The following is a 22,022-nucleotide window of genomic DNA, read 5'->3' as shown; positions in this document are numbered from 1 at the left end:
ACCTCGCGCACCCCCTAGCGGCATCCCTGACCTAGAGTTAATGACGTGTTTTGAGTTGACCCGCTCTGGACCAGTGAATTTCAACACAGCAGCGGTGATGTTTGCATGTTCTCTCCTGTTAATACTGCAGGTCACTAAAAAACTAACACTGCCCATCTACAGTACAGGCCAAAGGTTTGGACACACCTTCTCATTCAACGTGTTTTCTTTATTTTCATGGCCATGACCATTTACATATGGGCCATTCCCATCTGTACCGGGTCGGCCCGGGCTGGGTAGCCCCAGCCTGGCCCGGTTGATTCCACACATCCTTGCCTTAAGCCCATGTGGGCTGATTCTACCCACCAATCAGAGGCTTGCTCTAATGGAAGGTGTGAATTTGCTGTCAGCAGTGGGTGTGTCGGCCCTGGTCGGCCTGAAGCAGACCTCCTCCAGAAGAGGGCTGAGAATGAGCCTTGGTTGGCCCGGAAAAATACCAGGCCACCCAGATATGTAAACAACCTACGCTACCCGGCCCGGGCCGACCCGGTACAGATGGGAATGGCCCAAAAGGGGCCAACAAGAGCTAAACACCTCTGGGAACTCCTTCAAGACTGTAGGAAAACTATGTCAGGTGACTGCCTCTTGAAGCTCATCAAGAGAATACCAAGAGTGTGCAAAGCAGTAATCAGAGCAAAGGGTGGCTGTTTTGAAGAAAATCGAATATAAAACATGTTTCCAGTAATTTCACCTTTTCGGTTAAGTACATACCTCCTCATGTGTTCATTCATAGGTTTGATGCCTTCAGAGATAATCTCCAAATGTAAATGGTCAGGAAGGTAGAGACAACATGTTGAATGAGAAGGTGTCTCTACACTTTTGGCCTGCACTGTATATGAATATAAATGAGAAGGAAGAAAGAAAATGAATGAGAAAAAGTTATCCACCTTCTTTTTCCCTTTCCTTATGAAGAAAAGGTAAAGATAGCAACATCTGCTGAGATACCAGAAGTAGAGCATACTAGTGATGCACCGATAGGGCATTTTTGGGCCGATACCAATATTTGCCGATATTGATATACTGAAATTAATGCTTCTAAAATCAGCAGATTTTGTGTAGAATTATTAAAGCTGAGATTACGTTGTTATGTACACACAACACACACATTTACGGTTCTGAGGTGATTTCATTCACTGTTCACATGACTAAACAATGACACCCCCCCCCCCCCCCAAACAGGCAAACAAATGGAGACGAGATGGAAAAAGAGCCGGCCCAGTTTTATTGATCAAACCGATACCAATATGTTTAAAAATGACTAACATCGGCCGATACCGATATTGATGCCGATATATTGTCCATCCCTAGGGCATACCCATTGGATTGCTAGAACACTAGAAACTGCATGGGGACTGTGGGGGACAGACACTTAGGGTTTCCCCCAGTGCTTTATAACTGCTTTTAGCTACTATGCTGCTTACAGATGAAATCAGCTTCCTCATGACCTCAGATGTACCCAACTGTAGAAACTTTTAAATCAAAATAAAAACCTTCATGTTTTCATCAATCTTGTGAACTCTTAATTTCACCCAGTGGGTTTGGAGGCCACCCAGGTATGTGGTCACATTTTGGACCTTGTGTTTTATGTTTACGTTTATTCATTTAGCAGACGCTTCTATCCAAAGCGACTTACAGTTCATAACCTATAGAAGAAGAAGAAGAAAATATCATTTCTATAGCGCCTCTCAAGATAAAAATCACGAGGCGCTTCACAAAAACAAAAACAAAACAAAAAAAAGTAAAAATATAAAAAAGCATTTAGAAAATGTTTAAAAATATAGTTAAAATGAGCAAGAATAAGCAATTGCGATTTAAAAGAAAAATTGTTAAGAAAGAGAGAGAGTGAACAGGAAAGAGGGAAACCAGTGGATCCTGAGGAAGGTGGAATAGGTGGGGAGAGCAGAATAAAGAGAGAGAGGTGAAGAAGGTCATACAAAAGCCAGCTTGAACAAGTGAGTCTTCAGCTGCTTTTTAAAGGAGACCACTGAGTCCACTGATCTCAGGCTCAGGGGGAGAGAGGTCCAGAGTCTGGGGGCCACAGCAGCAGATGATCTGTCACCTTTGACCTTTAGCCTGGTGCTGCACAACCTGTAGGCTTTGATCACTGGACCTCAGGGACCTGCTGGGGGTGTAGGGACTAAGAAGATCACCAATGTAAGATGGTGCTTGTCCATGTAAGGCCCTATAGACCAGAACCAGGATCTTGAAATGAACCCTGAAGTTGACTGGCAGCCAGTGAAGCTGGAGGAGAAGCGGGGTGATGTGGGTGTGTTTGGAGGACTTGGTCAGAAGCCGAGCACAGGCGTTCTGAACCACCTGTAGACGGTTCAGGGAGGTTCTGCTCAGACACGTGAAAAGAGAGTTACAGTAGTCTAAGCGTGAGGAGATGAAGGTGTGGAGAACTGTCTCAAGTTCAGAGCGGGACAGAACGGGACTCAGCTTAGCAATGTTCCTGAGATGGAAGAAGGAAGAGCCAACAAGAGAACTGACATGAGAATCCAGGGTGAGAGCTGGGTCAAAGGTCACACCAAGATTCCTGACAGAAGGTTTGGTGTGAGAAGCAAGCTGACCAAGAGAGTCTCTGACTTTGGGAACCAGCTTGTCTGGGGCACAGATGAGGATCTCAGTCTCATCTTCATTCAGCTGAAGAAAGCTCCCACCATCCAGGTTTTGATAGAGTCTAAGCAGGTGTGTAACAGCTGCAGCTTAGACATCTCATGGGGCTTAAAGGAGATGTACAGTTGGATGTCATCTGCATAAAGATGGTAGGAGATTCATTTGAAGGAGCTCAGGATGTGCTGAAGAGGGAGCAGATAGAGGAGGAAGAGCAGAGGCCCCAGCACAGAACCTTGTGGGACACCATGGGTGAGGGAGGTGGTGGAGGACCTAAACTTGGAGACGGCCACAGAAAAGGAGCGCTCAGAGAGATAAGAGGAGAACCACTCCAGAGCAGATCCTGATAGGTCTACCCAGTCTCTCAGCCTCTCCAGTAGCAGGTGATGGTCAACAGTGTCAAAGGCTGCAGTCAGGTCCAGCAGGACCAGAACAGAACAGTCCCCTGCATCACTGTGAGTCAGAAGGTCATTAGAGACCCTAAGAAGAGCTGTTTCAGTAGAATGAGCTCTACGAAAACCTGACTGGAAGCTATCATAGATGTTCTGTTCATCAAGAGCAGCTGTGAGTTGTTTAGCCACAACCTTTTCCAAGATCTTGGAGATGAACGGAAGTTTAGAGATGGGTCTGAAGCTGCTATGGAGAGAGGGGTCGAGACTCGGTTTTTTAAGAAGCGGGTGGATTACAGTGTTCTTAAAGTAAGCAGGGACCTGACCAGAGACCAGAGAAGCATTAATTATAGAGAGCACGCTGGGACCGATGGACTGAAAAGCACTTTTAAACAAAGATGAGGGTAAGATGTGGAGGGGGCACGCAGAGGTCTTCATAGAGTTAACTAGTTTGGTTAACTCAGGCAAAGAAACAGGAGCAAAGCTATCTAGGATGATGGGCCTGGTTGGAGTCGGGAGAGGCGGCGATAAGGCTGAAGGAGAGATGCTAGATCTAACCTTATTGACTATAGGGCATGTTGTGATCTGTGGGGGAAACCGGAGTACCCGGAGGAAACCCACGCATGCATGGGGAGAACACGCACCTCCACGCAGAAAGGCCAGAGCTGAGTTTCGAACCTGCAACCTTCGTGCTGCGAGGCAACAGTGCTAACCACTGCGCCACCATGCAGCCCACATTGTGCTGTCACTTGGATTCACTGTGTCCAACCTGTGTGCTCAGGATGCAGCTTTCTCGGACCACAAGCTGGTTTTATTCAACGTTACTGTGCCTGGTAGTGTTGGTAAATCTGTGGCTCCTGTTAGACTCTTGTCCCTCTTCCATCTCCTGTTGCACCTCCTGCATTCCCTTCTTGCAGCCCGAGTGTGGTCTGTTGACAACATAACAGCAGCCAAGCTTCTACTGGACATTTCTCCTTGTTATTTAGTAGTGCTGAGCCTTACTCGGGTGACTGGTCTTCTATGGATGCACTCCTACGTTATTTTAATGAGACGTGTGTGAACATTCTGCGTCTCTTCGACCCAAGAAGGGGAATCAGGCTGCTGTTATGTTGTCAACGGACCACACTCGGGCTGCAAGAAGGGAATGCAGGAGGTGCGAAAGGAGATGGAAGAGGGACAAGTTGCAAGTGTCCCTAATTGCACTGAAGGAGAGTTGGAAATCCCAGCAGGAAATCGTCAAATCCGCAAAGACTGACTATTATTCCAACCTTGTGTCTGCAAATGCCAATAATCCATGAGTTCTGTATGCTGCAATTAACTCTGTGTTGAATGTGGATGATTATTCTCCTGCACAGGCATCCAACTCTGTGTGTAACAATTTTGTCAACATTTTCATTGATAAAGTGGCGACGTTGCGAGCTTCCCTGCCTACAGTTAACATGCAACTTGAGAGATGGCTGGTTTGTTTTCAACCAGTTTCTCTAGCAGACCTAAGCCTGATTCATGCTTCTCCGTCAGCTCCAACAGGGAGACACGCACGCACGGACGGACGGAGACATTTGGCCCTCATACTTCTCCGTCTCCTGGAGAGTGTTGCAAAGCAATTCCCCACCAGGACAGCAGAGGGCGTAGCGCTGTTCTGTGGTATCCTGTCATGTATCGGTCCAAGATGGTGTGTTTATATTGTGTTTTTTGTATATAAGAGACTTTTTAACACAGACACATTTGTCTCTCATCCTCCTCCATCTCTTCATGCGCTCGCCACCTCTGAATCCACGTTTCCTGTCATTTCCGTCCACAAATAAAACGCTTGCGCATCTTTTCACTCCTCCAGTCACGGGGAATTAAACATTCATAATTTTAAAGTTCGCGAAGTATTCTTCCAGCTTCCCCGTATCTGCCACTAGTTATTCTCAGCTCTTTATGTTTTTGAGGGCGCAATGGCGGCGGTGTAGACGACAGCGGTGCCTTGACCAATCATAAGCTTGCGTTCTCCGTCTCGAAGGACGGATGTTTAGAAAAGAGAGCTCGACTCCGCCCGTCCTTGCAGGGCTCTCCAGCAGGCCCACAAGGATGGATAATGGCGTTGCGTGTCTCCGCACTGACGCAGACGCAGAAGCGTGACTCAGGCTGTAGCCAGGTTAGTGGAGGAGACGAAGCCGAGTGGATCACCAGAGGACATCCTGCCCCGTGTCTACTTGAGGAAGTCTTTACATCTATTGCACCACCAATTCTGCACATAATCAATAGCAGTTTGGCTTCTGGATTGGTGCCAAAAGAGTTTAAAAAAGCAGTTGTTAACCCACTTTTAAAGAAACCTGTGCTGGACGCTTCACTGCCAGCTAACTATAGGCCAACTGCTAAGCTCCCTTTTCTGAGTAAGGTGCTTGAAAACTGTGTCTATAGTAGGGCTGGGTGATATGGACCAAAACTTATGTCTCAATATTATTTAGCTGATTTACGACATCAGATATGTATCTCGATATTTTCCTCCTGTAAAATATTTACAAGTTAAAGGGACATTATGGAAGTGTGACAGCCAAAACATGTGTAGAAATAATAAATGTCTTCTTCATACGTTCTCCTGCAATGCCCTGGTCCTGTAGAATGAGCCCTGGCACTTTTACTGGGATTGCCTGTTTTTCTGTAAAATCACAGAAAAAGAGAGATGCTCGGGTCGAGCAGGCTGCTTCATGTGCGTTCACGCTCAGGCATGGCCCGTAGCAAGGAGACTTGATGGTTAGTTATTAGTTATTAGGGCAAACATGGCTGGACTCTGACAGTGTTGGCTCATAGTTGGACATGCGGACCACCCACGTTCTGTGCCTGACCCAGATCATTAACTGGCTATCCAGCAACGTCCTTGTTCTCAATGCCAACATAACAGAGACCGTGATCATTGCAGCACCAGAACTTCATCCAAATATCGACCAGGGGTTTGTTGCTTTTGCTCATCAGCCAATCCTAGGATTCAAAACCCACGAGTCATCCTTGCTTCCGCTTGAAGCTTTGGCTCTCAGCAAATCCATTCCCATTCCTGTTTCCTTCATTAACTAAACATCTCAAAAATTCAGAAAATGGTTTAAATTGCAGATCTGGAAAAATGATCCATGCCTTTTTCTCACATTTGCAATATCATAACGCTCTTTTTACTGGTCTGAAAAAATCCTACCTCAATTCTCCCCGTCACTCACAACGCAGCGGCCAGACTGCTGACAAATCCAACAGGTAGCGTTTAGAAGAGCTTGTCTCACCCACAGAGCTGTTAACTGCCAGACGCCTGACTACCGAACACAGCTTTGATCCCACCTCTGTTCCACATCCCAACACTGGATGCTGTTCCACATCCCAACACTGGATGCTGTTCCACATCCCAACACTGGATGCTGTTCCACATCCCAACACTGGATGCTGTTCCACATCCCAACACTCGATGCTGTTCCACATCCCAACTCTGGATGCTGTTCCACATCCCAACACTCGATGCTGTTCCACATCCCAACACTGGATGCTGTTCCACATCCCAACACTGGATGCTGTTCCACATCCCAACACTGGATGCTGTTCCACATCCCAACACTGGATGCTGTTCCACACACCGGACTGAGAACCTAGGCATCTGTGGAACAGCCCGCCCCGCCCTAACTCTGTTTCTGGCACTATGAAACATTTGAAACCGACCTGTTCAAATAGATATCATTACCATATGGGTTAGGGTTATGCTTCATATGTGTATTGCCCACCCCCACACTAACCCATTGCACCATTGTATACTGCACCTTTGTGGTGTAAGTGTAGGAAAGCCAGCCTGCATGAGCAGTAGCATACAACGATGCATTTAGGACTCTGCTGGGGAAGCCTCGGCCCTGTAGTGCAAGTCTTTTTATGTTTATGTATTTAGCAGACACTTTTGTCCAAAGCCACTAACAGTCTTTTATTTTGTAATGCTCATGGCAGGACCTTCCAAGCCATAATGAGGATGTACAGGTTTATCCTGAGATTGAAGCAATCTAAGAACAGACTTGTGCGGATGCTGGTTGATCCCCATTTTAGTGCAGAGCATTACCGGTCCATGTGGAGACACTGGTATGCATGTCTTTTATAATCTTTTGTATCGTTTTTATGTCTCTTTTTTTAATGTGGACCTTGAGTCCGATAATAAAGTTGAATTGAACTGAATACCCACGGCTGCTCCACCGATTCATTCATGCAGACCCTGGATCGGTCGTGAACCGAGCCTCTGATTACACAAGACTGTTCATCCCTGCTTCAGAGGTAGAGTCCATGCTCTCACATGCACCCTGAGGTGGTGTTCAGACCTTTCCTCTGCAGACCTCACCTCTTCAGAATCCTTTAGGCCTCAGGCAGATTTGAAGGGATGTGAATTTAAAATGAAACTTTTAATTTCACTTCCAGAGAAGCCCATCCAAAATGAATATGTAGGAGATGTAAGACACCCAGTTATTGGTGGTTGTGTACCACACACACACACACTAGCAGGAAGCCACATCACAGCTGACTCTGTGGCAAGGCCTGCTACTTGTACAGCTAAACTTAGAGTTGACCCAAATGGTAATCATACGGCACAAACCACAAGGTGGTGAGGCACCTCCCAGCCCCACACGACGCTCTGTAATCTCACCGTTTTAGCATCAGCAGGATGGGCGACAGCCTTACCCTGAAAAGAAGCACATTCTCTCATTATGCCAGCATGTGTGACCCTAACAGAGAAGTGAGCACACAGAATTCAGCAGCATTTAAAGACACTGCAGCCATGTCTGACCTGACACACCCATAGAACCAGGAAGAAGCTTCACCAGATCTCAGATTCAGAGTATTAGCTGAGTGCTACGCTGGACTGATTTCCTACAGTAACTTTTGTTTGACAGCTGAAGACTTTCCCACTTTAAACGTTTCTACTATAGTATAGCTAAAAATCTATTGTGGAGATAATAATAATAATAATAATGAACAAAAATCAATAAAGTATTTCTCTCACATTTGTGTAAAAACCTCCACCACAACCACCCATCCGGCTGTCGGTCTCACCAAACCGCCGCACTTCCCTGGGTCCTCCACTCATCACACACAGTCAGCACCAGAACAGCACTGGTGTGAGAGACTCTCCGCTCAGTAACACCAGAGTAGGAGAAACAGCCAGTCCACACAGCTGGTACCACCTTCTGACAAGCTACAGCCGTCTGAAACCCACAAACTTCAATCATCTCCAGCCTACTCACCTTGGCCTGACCTTCCTTCACCTGTAGCTTGGACTTTGGCTAGCCTGATTTGAGCCGTTCTCCATCTTTAACAAGCATCCTTTTAGTCTCTGCCTAACCCTAACCCTCAAACTCAAATCTCCATTTCAAGATGGCAGCAGCAGCATGTGGACTGCTGAGTGTCTGTTGACCGGTCTTCTTCTTGAAGAAGAAGACCGGTCGAGGAATCTGTAACAGTGGTCCCCTGGTTCCCCGTGCTACAACGGAAACCAACCACATCCAAGACCGCCTGAGGTAATGACAGACGCCCCTCCCCCAACACGTGTTGTTGTGGTTACTCGATCTAAAGTCGAGTTGTTAACAAGCGTGCACGCACTGGCAGGTGCACGCAAGCACACATTCACAGTAGACTTACCGCTCAGGTGAAGAGCAGACACAGATTCTGCTGCATTCAGGAGGATTTCCTGTGAACCACGATCATTACAAGAAAAAGGGAGGAGGGCGAAGCGAGCAGCTCAGAGCGCTGATGTGTCAAATCAACAGGTGAGTGGCTGAACCAGGTGGAGGTGCGGCTGCCTCACCTGGAGACCAGTGCGGTGCAACCACGTAGCAATTTGCTGACGTCATGTTTTTCAGCGTAGCCATCAGCCACAGCTGGTTCTACATGAATGTGGAGCAGTTTTAACCTGAAGATGGAGACAGAATTGTGGCTTTGGGCTGAAATATTACATTTAGAGTAAGTAGCACTTAACTGCCACACTAATGATTACACGTGTGTACAGCAAACACGTTAAATTAGGTGTTACCTGCTCTTCAAGCAGACATCTGTTTATTTCTAACAGGGCTGAGCTGTGGGAGAAAATATTCAATTATTTCATCTTATTTTCTATCACGGGCTGTGGGTTGATTGTGTTTATTAAGTTAGTATTAATGATTAAATTATAAATAACATGTCACCACAGTCTGGGCACAGGAAGTGTTTCTAGGAGCTAAAGCCAGTTAGCAGCAGCTCACCTGTTTATGTTTATGTATTTAGCAGACGCTTCTGTCCAAAGAGACTTACAAGTGATAATCGGCATGTTGCCCTTGAGGCTAACAACAACAACAACAACAACAACTTGACATCAGTCATGGAGAGGAGGGAACAAGGAGAGGACAGTAGAGAGGGGGGACGGGTGCAGGGAGGGTGCTAGTTTAGAAGATGCTCTCTGAAGAGCAGGGTCTTCAGGAGTTTCTTGAAAATTGAAAAGGAAGCCCTGTTCTGGTAGTGCTTGGAAGGTCATTCCACATTTGTGGAACGATGCATGAGAAGAGTCTGGATTGTCCTGAGCGTGGTGTAGGCACTGCTAGCCGACGATCCTGTGATGACCGGAGCGGCCGGGCCGAGACGTAAGCCTTTGCAAGAGGATTCAGGTAGATGGGAGCCGTACCGTCTCGGACTTTGTATGCTAGTGTTAGCAGTTTGAATTTGATGCGTGCTGCTAGCGGTAGCCAGTGGAGCTCAATGAACAGAGGGGTGACATGTGCTCTTTTTGGCTGATTGAAGACCAGACGCGCCGCTGTGTTCTGGACCATTTGAAGAGGTCTCACAGTCCAGCCTGGAAGACCAGTTAGAAGGGCATTGCAGTAATGGAGGCGGGAGATGACAGTAGATTGCACCAGGAGCTGGGTGGTATGTTGTGTTAGGTATGGTCTGATCTTTCGTATGTTATACAGCGCAAAGCTGCATGAACGAGCAACAGAGGCAACATGATCTTTAAAGGTCAGGTGTTCATCAGTCACAACACCCAGATTTCCAACTGCCTTTGAAGGAGCCAGAGATAGGAAGTCATTTTGGATTGAGATATTGTGCTGTATGGATGGTTTTGCTGGGATGACAAGCAGTTCAGTTTTAGAGAGGTTGAGTTGGAGATGGTGGGACTTCATCTGTTCCACTGACAGCAGCTGATCTACAGAGAAGTTTCTGAAAATCGGCCCAAAAAAACAAGCAAACGTCTACAAACACCGACCAGATCAGCCCACCGGGAAGTTCCCCGGTCTGGTCCTGGTTACCCACGCCCTCTCCATTAGGCAGGAGCTGCTCATCACCTTAACTCTCATTGTGACACCAGAGCACTCTGTTGGCCTCGTTAGTGCGACTAGATTATGGTAAGTTTTCATAAATAAACACAACTTAAATCTGTGGCTCGTGTTTAAAACCATCCTCTTCAACCGCGCCCAGCTCGTCGAGGGGGTGTGTGCACCGTGTGTGTGTGTGTGTGTGTGTGTGTGTGTGTAGGGGGGGTTTAAGAAGCGGAGGGACACCTAATCACTGACATGTCCTCTATTACTAATGAAATAATTTACAGATGCACAAACGGACAAACGCACAGCCGTTATTACAAACTGAAAATGCAGACTACAGTTTTTTGGCATCCCCTGCAGCCTGGCGCCCCTAAGCATCACATACACTGCATAGACACTTTTTGTGCCACTGGAGAGACACAGACATACTACTGTCCATCCACTTATGAGAATAGACTAAAGAAGATGGTCCAAACCTCCACCAGACTGACTGCTAACACACACCTGAGGGGATGTCCCTTAGCTTTATCTCCAAGTAAGTTTTTGATCCATTAAACCAAACCAGAACACACAATCTCCGGTCTTCTAGACACAGATGTGAAAGGACTCACAGGACTTCTGCTCTTTGGCCCAGCTGGACATTTTGTGGGACTGACACCAGACAGTGACGCCATCTTCCTTTAGTTTCAGCATTCGTTTCTTCTGCCAGCGAGGCGAGCGGACCTTCACATACAGAAGATAAAAGTCAGGGCTGCAGAAAAACCAGCCCTCACAGTAGACATGATGGTTTCAGAAGTCAGAGTGAGATTATAGTGTAGTTATAACCCAGTTAGATAAAACCTTTTACCTTGACCATACTGGAGCCCTGCAACATCTGCTTCACATCTTCATCCTCCTGAACTCCTGGAGAACAGAAAGGAAGGAGGCTTGATCAGGTACGTGCGGGGGGGTTGAAGACATATTGATAAGCTTCTTGGAAAACGCCAGACTATAGCGATATACAGCTAAACGTAATAATAACATTTAATAACAATAATGGTGCTGAAGATATCACTAATGCGGATCGAAGGAGATACACAGATGAATGCACCTCTTATTTATTACTTGGAGACTACATTTACTGCAGCTGGCAGAGGCAGAGATTGTTTCTATTGATTCACGAGTTTACAGAATCATTTTAAATGTTAATAGGGGAAGACTGCAGGAGGGAGCGGTAAAATACAGGGGGTCCCCAGCAAAAACAAGAAACCACGAGTCTGATGAAACCCGCTGGTGTTCCATCAGGCAGTCACGGGGCAGCTCCAACGACCCAGTGGCTGTGCTGGGTCAATGTTATCGAGCCCAGTCCGGTACCGGCTCGGCAGAGGGTGAACGAGCCGAGGTGACGTCGTGCTCTGCTTAAGAAGAGGTGTTATTTTCCCGCTTCAGGAGAAGCGTCCAACGTGTTTTTACGCTTTCTCCGAGACATGTCACGTCGCTAAGTTGTAACACGTCAATGGTGCAGCGTAGCCTGCTGGAGGTTTTAAGGGTTCAGATGAAAACACCCGACCTCTCAGGCTGCTCACACATCGATCTTAAGTTGTCGCTGTTGCGCTCACGCCGTAATGCAGTATTAGATGTGGTTAAAGTCAGACGTGAAAAAATAAATACATTTTACATGAATAAGTGATGCTTAGCCTGGTGGGGGGAGGAGAACCTGGCCTAATAAGCACTGGAGGAAACCCTGTCAGGATGGTCAACACTCGTTTATCTTAATGCTGCTGAAACATGTAAACCACAAAGCATTAGATCCACTGCTACCTTATAACTTATGCTGTAACTGCACCTTGCCCTGCTGCTCCTCCTTGCTGCCTGCCGGCTGTGATCACAAGCGACAACATAGTAGTTCCCGCTGATTCTTCGGTAAACAGCGCAAAAAAAAAAAATCAATAAAACTTGGGATCTTGTAGGCGTGGCGGTGGGATTTCAGCCATGGCGGCCCGCCACGGCTACGCCTACGTAAGGGAAACCCTGAATAAATTCTTAAACTTTTAAACCTGACTCTCTCTTCTGTTGTCTCTGAGTGAATACGAAGCTGTTATCTAATCCCTGCATTAAAAAGTTCCAATCTTCTGGTTTAAAATAAGCTCACATTCCATAATGTGGATTTCATATTTCCTATGGAATCCTACGCCTTATGGCTTATTAAATAACATGTAATTTAATTCATTACACACACTTCACATTAATGTTTGACACACTGTCCAGATGAATGTTAAAAACACCCATTATAATAATGTTCAAAGATAACGAGGACAAATAAGTTTAAAAAAAAGCAGAAAAGTCAGATTATATATGCTCTGCTAACACAGAGCTAACGTGTCTCCTCAGGAGGGCTGAAACATCTACAGCTTGGTGGTGTTTAAACCGGACAGCAAAGCCAGAGCTACAGACACCTGTAATGTGTGCAAACTGGGTGTTCAACATGCTGGACAGGACAGCTCCATGATTCACGGCCTCCCTTTGGCATCAACAAAGCAAATCACTGGTCTACCTCTAACAGTCACAGATCAGTTAAGTCAGACGAAAACACGGAGCCAGCCAACAGAGAAAGTTACGCTAATGAACAAAGAGAAAACGTAGCATCAGTGCTCAATACACCCCGCGGCTAGCTGGACCCTGCTCCCGGTGCTGGAGCTACAGGTGTTATGCAGAGAAAAGTTACCCTGCCTGCGTGAACACAGCTCACAGCTGCATATTGAGGGAGTAAACTACTTGAAATAAGAGCAACACTACAGTTCCTTCTAAAAAAATTTACATATTGTGATGAAGTTCATTATTGTCTGTAATGTACTGATAAACATTAGACTTTCATATATATTAGATTCATTACACACAACTTAAGTAGTTCAAGCCTTTTAAGGTTTCTAATAGGGTTGTCACGGTATGAAAATGTAACCTCACGGTTATTGTGACCAAAATGATCACGGTTTTCGGTATTATCGCGGTATTTTTTAAACGGTGTTGCATATGTTCAGAAAGCATTGATAGTCCTGTTCTACACAAACTGAAATAGTTCTGAAAAGGTTTAACAGTGTTTATTAAACCTAAAATAACACAAAGCCTTAGCAAAAGTGCAACTTTTCACAAGTAAAGGAACAAATAGCTTCTTTTTCTGGAACATGTTACAGTAGTCAGTGCAGGTTTAAATGATACAAATCCAAACATTCAAAACATAAACAATATGTAAACAAATCAAAGAAACACCACTTGTTTTCTCATATACTTGTTTTCTTCATTATCAAAATGAAAATCTAAAACTCCAGTCCACACTTGACTTGAGCACTGTACAAGTCAACCTTAAAAAAATATGTATTTAAAATAAATAGCCACTTTAAACAAATGACTAAAATAACTACTACACTATGTAATCAAATCCAAATGTTCAAGTATAAATGGCATTGAATAAGTAAACAAATCAATGACAAGGAACTAATTGTATATTTCTCTTCATCATCAACAAATAAGATGCTTCATCCAGCAACAGGGTGTCCGTGACACGGTTTAAATGCTGGCAGAGGACGCTGCGGCTGCAGTATATAGTGACTCGTTGCATTCTCCCTCAACCAAAAGTCCTCACGTCATGCATTTAAGCTAAAATGCTAATGCTAACTTACCTTGCACTGGCTGTAGAGACGTGGGTGATGGTCACGCAGATGTGCCATGAGATTCGAAGTGTTGCTGCCTTCTGCAGACACTTGTTTCCTGCACGTTCTGCAAACGGGATAGCCGTCTTCTATTAACTGTCCCTCAGCGTTTTTCAGAAATCCAAAATGTGCCCATTCTTCCGATTTAGTCTTCTTTGAGGGCTGATGGATGTCCTGGGCGCTGCCGTCTCCTCCTTCGGCCATTATTTCAGCTTCAAAGTTTTGGTGCCGTTGCAAACTAAAAAGTGCGTGTGCGCGCCGCGGGAACTTCAGCTGAAGCGACGGTGGCTGGTAAGGGTCACCGCGCTGAAACCGCGGACACGGTAAACCCACCGAGATAATATAGTTTTTTAAAAACTGGACGGTTATTTTTATTGTCAACTTTTTCTACCGGGGTTTACCGCTATACCGGTTACCGTGACAACCCTAGTTTCTAATATTGATGATTTTGGCGTACAGCTCATGAAAACACAAAATTCCTATCTAAAAAAATTTGCCTTTTTGAGAAAAACCTGTATATTCACAATATAAACAAGTTTTTAAAATCGGTGTACTGCCTAAAAAAATGAAAGTGAAACTTAAAGGACAATTTGGATTTGTTTTCTTCTTAAATTGGTGCTTTTCTGAAAAGTATTGGATCTGGACTCGGTATCGGTAGATACTCAAAATGACTCGGAATCTGATCAGAAGCAGAAAAACGATGATCAGAACATCCCTGCAAGCTGCACATTTCAGGGTGTCCTTTTATTGTGGGCAGTCTGAGGCAAACCTGTACATTATTCATGCTGTCTAATCAGCCCCTTGATATGAATCTGTATATCATTTGTTCTATTTACAACTGAAAACAAAAAATGAAAACAGGAAAAACGGATTTTTTTTAATTATTATTTTTATAAATGGGTTCAAAAAAACCAAAACATGTTGTGCTTTTCGTATTTTCTATTTTGGTCTCGGATACAAATGAGAAATGGAAAAACGGCAGCAGGACCAAATTTGATTATTCAATTTCTCGGGTTGATGATGGAGTTCACACAAAAGTGAGGATCCCTTGTAAGGACGGCACTGAGTCACTCGGGTCAGTGAGATGCTGCAGGTGATTCAACCACTGACACCGGCCCTCCAGGACCAGGATTGAGGACCACAGCAACCCCCCCGCGCCACTGCTGCCTCAGGTCATTAAGGTGCTATTAGTGCAGCGTAGCTTAGTCCAGGTCTGGAAGTCTAAGTAGAGTACATATGTAATAAAGCTGTGGGAAAGCGCGGGTGTTTACCTCCTCTGTAGAAAAACACCCACATCCCCACCGGTGCGACGCCCATGAGCAGAGTTCTGGATGTGTTGAGGGTTGGTGAGGGGTGGAATGGGGTACCGTACAAGACGCTACTGCTGTGGTCCATTTATGACACGAGGCTGAAGTTAGCTTCTGATTCGGGAAACGGCTAAAGGGCCATTACACCCAATTTTTCTCTACTCTGACCATCTTGAATCTGCTCTAGCTCAAAAACTACAACAGCCACACTGTTCAGACCTGTTCTAGGTTATTCTACTATAATAGCAGATCAGTGTGGGATTTGTGAAGCCTTTCCCTGATTTGTGAAACTTCAACACAGATTGTATTTTCCCTGTGACACGCAGCACAGTTACACAACTATGCAACAATTACTTTGTTTGCGGTTCTTAATTAAAACCAAGCATAAATATTCAGCCTCAAACTTTTTATTCTCCACGTTCCAGAGAACTTCAGATTACTGAACGTCTCTCCATTTCTGTTTTCAGTTTAATGAGAAGTTCCGCTTTTTCTCTGCAAGAAAAAGAAATGTTCAGGTATTATGTATTTCTCCATTCCCAGAGACATACAAAAATCTTTTTCTTGCAGATATCTTTCAGTGACTCAGACTGTCTTACCTCTCATCCATCTCACCATGCTCATTCTTTTCCACTGCCTCAGCCCTGGTTTCAGAACGGTGACACTCCACGCTTTTCAGAGGTTTACGGTACATTACGGTGATATGACGGAGTTCCTGTCTGAGAGCCGGCCCGGGAAGACTACGCCGTTAGAACAATGGAGGAGCGGAGGACTTGTTTTGGAGGCGTATTTTCAAGATAGTCGGACTATCCGTGCTCGTGGACGTGCTACTATGGGGCATACGCAGACCGATTTTTTAAGGCTTTGTTGAAGTTTCACACATCAGGGAAAGGTTTCACAAATCCCAAACAAGGTTGTATGCCATCTGCTATTATAGTAGAATAATCTAGAACAGGTCTGAACAGTGTGGCTGTTGTAGTTTTAGAGCTAGGGCAGATTAAAGATGGTCAGAGTAGAGAAAAATTGGGTGTAATGGCCCTTTAGCCGTTTCCCGAATCGGAAGCTAACTTCAGCCTCGTATTTATGACGTGATGAACACATGAATAAGGGTTTGAGGGACAGAAACGGAAAGGTTAAAGTCTAACAACCCAATCACATGACAAAAACATCAGCACCTTTTCCTTTTGTTCTATATGCCCTCAAATGTGCCAGTCTAGACCCGGCCCTGGGATCAGAGGTGAAGAAGAACGACGGAACATCTCTAGGACCGCTTCACAAACTAAACACAGATGTTGGTGGAATAACTTTACTTCCATGAATAACACAAATGTTGGGCCTAGCTTGTTATTTGGTTTGAACCCAGTAGTCTATCATTGTCTGAGTTTTCACAAGCGTGTTGGATCGTGAATCCGTTTGAAATCCTGCTCTCTGTGGGCCCCTTTGGGCACCGGCCCCTCAGGGTCTCTGCACAGCCCTGGACCAGATGAAAACATCCATCACTGGTTTTCTGTCTACACACCACCAACCCTTTGGTGCTGGTCAGGTCCGCACCAGCACCGGTATCAGTCAGGTAGTTTTTACCGGACACGTCATGAAGCACGTGACCACACACTACGTGTAGGTACTGACCAGATGTTGGCTGTAAGAGGGTTAGGCTACGAGGTCCAGCTCACCGCTCCGTAATCCCACTGCTCCACTTTACCTCCTCTCCTTTTACCTCCTCTCCTCTCCTTTTACCTCCTCTCCTCCCCTTTTACCTCCTCTCCTCTCCTTTTACCTCCTCTCCTCCCCTTTTACCTCCTCTCCTCTCCTCCCCTTTTACCTCCTCTCCTCTCCTTTTACCTCCTCTCCTCTCCTCTCCTCTCCTTTTACCTCCTCTCCTCATAAAACCAGAGCCAGCTGCTCCTTCAGGAGGCGGAGGACATAACGGTCCTCTGACCAGAGGTCCAGTCCTAACGGAGGAAGAAGAGGCAGAGTCGCCATGAATACCCACCCAGGTTTCTCAAAGGGTCGATGGACCTTCCCCCCGAAGGTCCGGGTCCGGGTCCGGGTCCGGGACCGCTGCTCAGCCCCGGCTCGGAACAATTCCTGCCGCCCGACATGTCCGCAGGTGGAGGAGCAGAAGACGTATCCGCGGAGCTGCTTCTCATGCTTTTATCCCACCGTCACGGCTGCGTCATTCTGACGTCTCGGTGCCTGGCTTTTCCGGCTGGTTTTTCAAAATAAAGGTTGATAATAGCAGATTATCATCTTTGGAAGCATGCATCAAAGGTTGTTGATCGATTATGTCATGTACACACTTTTAATTATAGCGACTCAAAGCCGACACCGGGTCACGTGGTTGGTTCATGTCTGCAGCTACAACACTTTTCTCAACACAAACTCCTTCATAAACTGCAACTGGTCCAGAATTCAGCAGCCCGTATTATCACCAGAACCCCTTCCTTTCACCACATCACGCCGGTTCTCCAGCAGCTTCACTGGCTCCCAGTTAAATTCAGGTCCATCTTCAAAATTCTCCTCCATACCTTCAAAGCAATCCACAACCTCTCTCCTCTATATATCTCAGACCTTATAAGTATTCACACCCCGTCCCGTTCACTCAGATCTTCTTCTTCCATCCATCTTGCGGTTCCTTCTGCCCGTCTCGCTACCATGGGGAGCAGAGCTTTCAGCCGCTCTGCTCCTCGTCTCTGGAACTCACTTCCTCCAGACATCAGGAACATCGACAGTTTTACCCTTTTCCAATCAAAACTCAAAACACATATGTTTAAATCTGCCTACAACCTCTGATTTTATTGAAATGTTTCTCTCTGTTTTTTCTTCTTTGGGTTTTATTATTGTTTTATTGTATTTTATTACGTGTTTTGTGTAAAGTGACCTTGGGTGTCCTGAAAGGCGCTTTGAAATAAAATGTATTATTATTATTATTATTATTTTCTCGTTTCCACAGTGATTCTTTTGTGATTCCAGACCAAACACAGTATTGATTACTACACTGCTCATGTGTTTTATCAGAACATTTACCATTTGGAGCAGCAGGAACAACATTATCAGTTTTACCATTCTGTCCGAGAGGGTGCTCGCTGCAGAACCACAAAGGCGGAGCTGCACCATAAGGTGGAGCTGCACCAGAGTCAGCCCCGCCCATTCACACAAACTCAGCCTAGCCCACTGACTTCCGTTTTTGTTTTCAACTTTATCGCAAACTGACCTGACCCACATGAATTACGGCTGTTACTAGTTTACAGTCGTTAATGCTATGTTCTGTGCTCCAATTAAACAAGATAAATATAACTTGCTACATGACAAAGTCTGAAAATATCCCGAAATAAAAAGGTTTCTCTTAGCAAATATCTGCCCACAGCCGCTCTAACAAAACTTCTGGACAACAGCATGTGCCACCACCATGTGGTTTCTGGTAGTCCAGTGGCAAGATCGTCTAACCCTAAGTTTTGCTTTCCCCTCAGCTGATGCTGGTTCGATTCTCGGTGGGGTCGGCAACAATCTATTTAGCCAGCTGAAACATTTAATTTGTTCATATTTTAGTTGTAATGTTAATTTTTAGAAAAATATTTATGTCTCTTCAAGTTCTTTGAATTTGGTCGTTCCTAAACAGCATTTTAGTTGAAACTCTGCTCACAGATGGACTCACACTGGCTAAATAAACGAATGAATAAATAAAAAAACACATTAGTCATTATATGTTAAATGGCATACCAATAAATTGTTGTAAACATAGTACTGGCAAGTGTAGCTAAAAATGAGGAAAAGAGATTATAGAATATTTCCACTGCTGGGATGCAAACCTGCACAAAACTGCATGTCAACCTGACACCATCACCACTACACCACCACATTTGATAAAAACTTAGGTGGCGTTACATTTGATTATGCTATTCGGTGTGTCTTTGTAGATGGGATGTACGATTTTTCTGGCGGTGTCTCAGTAGAAGTCATTTCAGAAATATTTTGTCAGAAAATTCACAGAATATCCAGATTTGAGAACCAAGACCAGACCCGCTTCGGGGGAGGAGACCAAATTGAAGCTGAGATGGGAAGAAAATGCATGAATGAGGCCAAAAATGGCTTTGGCGTGTTTCTTATGAGGAAATGACAATATAACATGATTAAAAGTTCCAAAAGTTAGATTTTTAATTATATGGAACCTTTACAAAAACTGTTCAATTCACTTCTCAACTCCATCCTCAATCTTGCATTTTTTAGCTATAACACCCTCTTTGGTTCCAGAATGCTATAGTCTGACAACTGGAAGGAATTGGACTGACTCTGATAGAATGGGCGGGGCTGACTCTGGTGCAGCTCCACCTTCTGGTGCAGCTCCGCCTTTGTGGTTCTGCAGCGAGCACCACTTGTTCTGTCCTGCTCTCAGGGCCGGTGTTGCTGACAGGCGCCTGGGGTGCCATCTGATGGATAGGGCGCAAAAAAAGTTTATTAAATTTATGTTTGTTATATGAAATGCACTCTCTACATGCTCAAAGTTCCCCTCTGAAATGACATTAAATTAAAACATCAATATTTAAATTCTAATGATCTGGCTGCATGACGAGCTCCCGCTTGGGCCACCGCTCCAACGCATGTGACCGTTAAGGGTGCCGTAGATCACGTGCGTGGGTGGCACTGTAGAATGGTAAATGGCCTGTATTTGATATAGCGCCTTCTAGAGTCCTGGAACCCCCCAAGGCACTTTACAACACAATCAGTCATTCACCCATTCACACACACACACACTGGTGGGGATGAGCTACATTGTAGCCACAGCTGCCCTGGGGCACACTGACAGAGGCGAGGCTGCCGAGCACTGGCGCCACCGGTCCCTCCGACCACCACCAGCAGGCAACGTGGGTTAAGTGTCTTGCCCAAGGACACAACGACAGCGACAGACTGAGTGGGACTCGAACCTGCGACCTTCCGATTGCGAGGCGAGCACTTAACTCCTGTGCCACCGTCGCCCCATAGAAGGACATCCTGTTGTCGTCGCATTTAAACGTTTGATATTTTACGATGAAAAGGACACCTAAGCCATCGGGATCAGCATTACGAAAGCGAAGGAAGGAGCAAGAAAAAAACGGGCCCAAATCAGAGGTATGTAGACTTTATAAATTTGGCAAAGGAACTTTTTGCGTTAGCATTGTAGCTAACTGCCTCTCCTGCCACGCACGGTCCACGGACGGACCCTCGCTAGCTGTTTACATACACAATACAGTATCTCACAACTTTAACCAACTAATTTTACTTTTGAATCGTCGTGTCCAGATGCATTGAGACAATATCTGCAGCCACACAGGCACCTGTGGACACCACGGGGGCGGGACTGTCTTCTACACAAGTTGAGTCTCCATGTGATGATGAAGAATGTAAGATTTTTTTACCGATGTTTGGAGTATGATTGCAGCCATTTTATGAACTTAGTTCAAGTTTTAAGTACGCATACGATATGAATTTAATATTTTCATATTAGAAGAACGTTAGGTGTGGGTGTAGCAAAATTTCAACTTTGTCCTTCACATCGGGCGGGTGGCACCGCCGCGGCCGCGGCCGTGGCGAGGAGTGAGAACTGCCTAAACACAGCATGACATCTTATGCCGTCTCTTTCTTGTTTACGCTGCAGCGTCTTCATCCAGGCATCACGCAGCAGCAGGACATTTACTGAGCTACAAGCTCAGCATCTAGAACCAGGTGAGTAAGTTACTTGTTAGGCTTTTTGTAATCAGCAGTAGAAACGGACTTTTTAAAATTAAACGGCTTATCACATATATCGATATGCAAAATTAATTTATTTAAATCTGCACCAGACACTTGTTTTTGGCACAATCAGTGCAGCATTGAGAATATTAAATAATCTGAACATACACATCTGAAATTGTCTCCTTAAGATGTTATGGTCAATTAGGCTGTAAATTTGTAAAAAAATAAAAGATGGACATGAGTTTTTGTGACAAAGTGAGTCATCTTCAGGGTATAAAGGTTTATGTCCTGAAGAAGGTCGTACCGAAAAGCGTCGGCGTTTCCTTGTTTAATAAATGAAATCCTCAGAGTGCCTCAGATCACCGGTTCTGTTTCGTTCCCTCCTGACTGCCAGTGGCAGTAAACAGAGTGGATGTATCTCCTCGCGCTCTGCACAGAGTTGCCCAGGACGCCGCACCACAGACGTCCGCCAGTGGCACACCTCTCATCGCCGCCCAGGATGTAGCAACACTGCTAGTGGAATGGCACACGATCCCAGGGGGAGTCACTGCACCCACTGCCGCAAAAGCCATTGCAATGGCATCCACGACCCAATGCGACAGCCTCTGCTTCGAAAGGGCCCGACCCCTGTTCACTCCTCCGTGACAGACAAACAGCTGGTTCGACTGCCGGACAGTGTTTGTGACCACAATATAGAGCTGCAGTGCCAGGACCGGGCACAGCAAATTCGCCCGCCGTTGTTCCTCCGAATGAAATGGGGGAGGAAAATATGCCCCCAGCTCGATTGCGGCATTCACGTAGCCAGAGGGCAGAACCTTGGGAAGAAAGGCAACGTTGGGCCACAGCGTCACCCCCGACCCATCTGCCTTCCACCGCAGGCAGGCGGGGCTGATGTCCAGCGCGTGCAGCTCACTGACCCGTTTAGCCGACGTCACTGCCAAGAGAAAGGCGGTTTTCACAGACACCACTGCCAACGGGGCGGTAGTCATTGGCTCAAAG

At 45.6% G+C, this 22,022-nt stretch overlaps 1 protein-coding gene across 1 annotated transcript in view; it reads right to left on the bottom strand.

The window, feature by feature from the left end:
- plcd3b (phospholipase C, delta 3b) overlaps window positions 1–17,494 on the bottom strand; it is a 47,001-nt gene extending 29,507 nt beyond the window's left edge. Inside the window, exons 1-3 of the mRNA XM_015974824.3 lie at window positions 17,308–17,494; window positions 11,172–11,227; window positions 10,936–11,047 (exon numbers count right to left, since the gene is read on the bottom strand). Coding sequence (XP_015830310.3) covers window positions 10,936–11,047; window positions 11,172–11,227; window positions 17,308–17,464 — 325 coding nt within the window. The 5' untranslated portion in view covers window positions 17,465–17,494. The remainder of the gene's footprint in view (window positions 1–10,935; window positions 11,048–11,171; window positions 11,228–17,307) is intronic.
- Between the last annotated feature and the right edge of the window lie 4,528 nt (window positions 17,495–22,022).

The sequence above is a fragment of the Nothobranchius furzeri genome, chromosome 16 (genome assembly GCF_043380555.1).
Source record: "Nothobranchius furzeri strain GRZ-AD chromosome 16, NfurGRZ-RIMD1, whole genome shotgun sequence".
NCBI lineage: Eukaryota > Metazoa > Chordata > Actinopteri > Cyprinodontiformes > Nothobranchiidae > Nothobranchius > Nothobranchius furzeri.
The sequence above is the reverse complement of the archived record's forward strand: the minus strand, read 5'-3'. Positions and strand labels throughout refer to the sequence as shown.